At 40.7% G+C, this 2604-nt stretch overlaps 1 protein-coding gene across 1 annotated transcript; it reads right to left on the bottom strand.

The window, feature by feature from the left end:
• Positions 1-295: 295 nt before the first annotated feature.
• LOC121395200 (gastrula zinc finger protein XlCGF7.1-like) lies at positions 296-2100 on the bottom strand. Its single transcript, XM_041568218.1, has one exon. The coding sequence runs from the start codon at positions 1926-1928 to the stop codon at positions 1149-1151; it is 780 nt and encodes a 259-aa protein (XP_041424152.1). The 5' UTR covers positions 1929-2100; the 3' UTR covers positions 296-1148.
• Between the last annotated feature and the right edge of the window lie 504 nt (positions 2101-2604).

Below are 2604 nucleotides of genomic sequence, written 5' to 3'. Positions count from 1 at the left end.
TTAGACCAGGGGCCCACTCTCAGTACTATTATGCTTCCTCTCCTCACTCAATCACTATTCTCCTAGCCTCTTCTATTTACATAATATAATACTATAATCTATTATTCCATCTATTTAGCCTTTTTGTTCTCATTGAAATAAAGAATGACCATGAAATAGGTCAAATGTTTAGCAGCACAAGGGCCCATTGACACCTGAGCCCACCAGGAGTTCTCCTGGTATCCCGGGGGGCCAGTCTGACACTGTCCATCACGTCCATAGGGTTGGCAAGTGTTTGTCTCTGTCACGGCCAGGGAGCCTTTCCAGGTGATATTACAATAGCTAGATCTTGAAGACCATTTGCCCTATGTCCGGCATGCACCTTGTTACTTTTAGTTTCCAGCTTAACAGTGTGCCCAGGTTAATGAACAGCGATGAAAATCCTTGTCCATAGTACCAATGTCATCTTATCCACTTTTTCCTATAAGAGTCTGCTTACTGGCATCTGCTTAGAATTTGTAATCCCAGGGAGAGTTGGACCTCAAATACTGCATTGAGTATTTTTGGAGCTCCAATAGCTTCACTGCTTTTGAGGCACCAGTTTAGCCTTGTATTAGATTTAAGCAGTGTACGCAAGCATCATCTATGTTGAGTACTACTCCAATGGGTATTCAATCCTCCTGTGCATTGTTTTGCCCACTATATGTACCACTCTGCACTGGTTGACCTACAGTCTTATATGGAGGCCAAATTTGTGCGTTGTAGCCAAGTTCAAATAAACGAAACAGCCAATAGGCTTGTTACGCCTTTTCCCTGAGTTCCCGCACTTACCAAACAGTCTCATTGTGCATAATCTGTAGCTGTTGTGCAGTAGGCATGTAGGGTAAACATAAGTAGGCCCTACTAACCATGAGATGCTCATATCAGTTGCACCACGGGTTGTTGAGCCACTGGCAAGCTTCCTCAGTGGTTTGGAAGAAGTGCACTATTCACAACTTGCCCAAGTGAAGCATGGAATAGATGAATCCAGCAGCCAGGAAAAGATGCGTGTATTGAATTGGAATACTCGCTGTTCCGGGGAGAATGGTTTCTCTCCTGTGTGGATTTTAGTGTCTACAAAGGTTGGACTTATCAGAGAATTCTTTCCCACATTTTGTACATGAGAAAGGTTACTCTCTTGTATGGATTTTCTGGTGTTTGTGAAGGCTGAACTTATGAGAGAATTCTTTCTCACATTCTGTACAAGAGAAAGGTTTCTCTCCTGTGTGGATTCTCTGGTGATTGTGAAGGTTGGACTTATCAGCGAATTCTTTCCCACATTCTGTACAAGAGAAAGGTTTCTCTCCTGTGTGGATTCTATGGTGTATGCGAAGGCTGAACTCACGAGAGAATTCTTTCCCACATTCTGTGCATGAGAAAGGTTTCTCTCCTGTGTGGATTTTCTGATGTGAGTAAAAGTGTATTTTATGAGAAAATTCCTTCCCGCATTCTGTACAAGAGAAAGGTTTCTCCCCTGTGTGGATTTTCTGGTGTGTACGAAGGTTGCTTTTATTAGAGAATTGTTTCCCGCATTCTGTACAAGAGAAACGTTTCTGCCCTGTGTGAATTTTCTGATGATGTTGAAGGCTGGACTTCTCAGAGAATTCTTTCCCACATTCTGTACAAGAGAAAGGTTTCTCTCCTGTGTGGATTTTATGGTGATTGTGAAGTCTGGACTTATCAGAGAATTCTTTCCCACATTCTGTACAAGAGAAAGGTTTCTCTCCTGTGTGGATTTTATAGTGTTTAGAAAGGTGGGCCTTTTCAGAGAATTCTTTCCCACATTCTGTACAAGAGTAAGGTTTCTCTCCTGTGTGGGTTTTCTGATGTCGGTAAAGGGTGGACTCATGAGAGAATTTTTTGCCACATTCTGTACAAGTGAAAGGTTTCTCTCTTGTATGGATTTTCATGTGTCTGTGAAGGCTGGACTTATCAGAATATTCTTTCCCACATTCTGTACAAGAGAAAAGTTTCTCTCCTGTGTGGATTTTCTGGCTTGAGACAAAATTACTATTTTGAAAAGTATTTTCCTCAGAGTCTGTATGTAAATTCTCTGATGAATCAGTGTCCTTTCTCTGATGGATGAGCTGAGGAGAAGAAAGAAGAATATTAGTATGTCATTTCTCTCTACATTCAGTGCAGTGATATGGTTTCTCTCCTTCGCTCACCATTTGGTTCCTTGTGTGTGAGGGAATTTTTGTTGCATCCTGCGGATAGCGGGGACAACTGGTTATTAGACTCTGAGTGTCCTCTTTTTTTAATTGTATGGGTGTTTCAGAGATGTTCCTATCTGGGACCTTTGAAAAGTTTCCTAAAAAAAAATCACATCAAAACAAGAAATGTCAACTTTTTTTTTTGCAAAATAATTTAGCTATATTAATCATTATAGGTCTACAGACTCCACAGTGTCTGGTACTTCAGAGAAAAGTGGAAGGTGTAAGTCAGCAAAAGTCTCACAAAGTTAAGAATATCAGAGTAAATGGACATTTGGAACTCAGTAAATACTAATAAAAATAAATGGCTCCACTAGGAAATGTAACATCATTATGTGTTTATAGTTTTCCAGGCCTGGATAGTAAGTAGGGT

Source organism: Xenopus laevis, chromosome 6S (genome assembly GCF_017654675.1).
Source record: "Xenopus laevis strain J_2021 chromosome 6S, Xenopus_laevis_v10.1, whole genome shotgun sequence".
NCBI classification, from domain to species: Eukaryota; Metazoa; Chordata; class Amphibia; order Anura; family Pipidae; genus Xenopus; species Xenopus laevis.
This window is presented reverse-complemented; position numbering and strand designations above follow the sequence as displayed.

What these genes read in the sequence shown, in the direction of transcription:
- LOC121395200 (XM_041568218.1), bottom strand. Translation starts at nt 1,928, where the DNA reads ATGAAAATCCATACAAGAGAGAAACCTTTCACTTGTACAGAATGTGGC.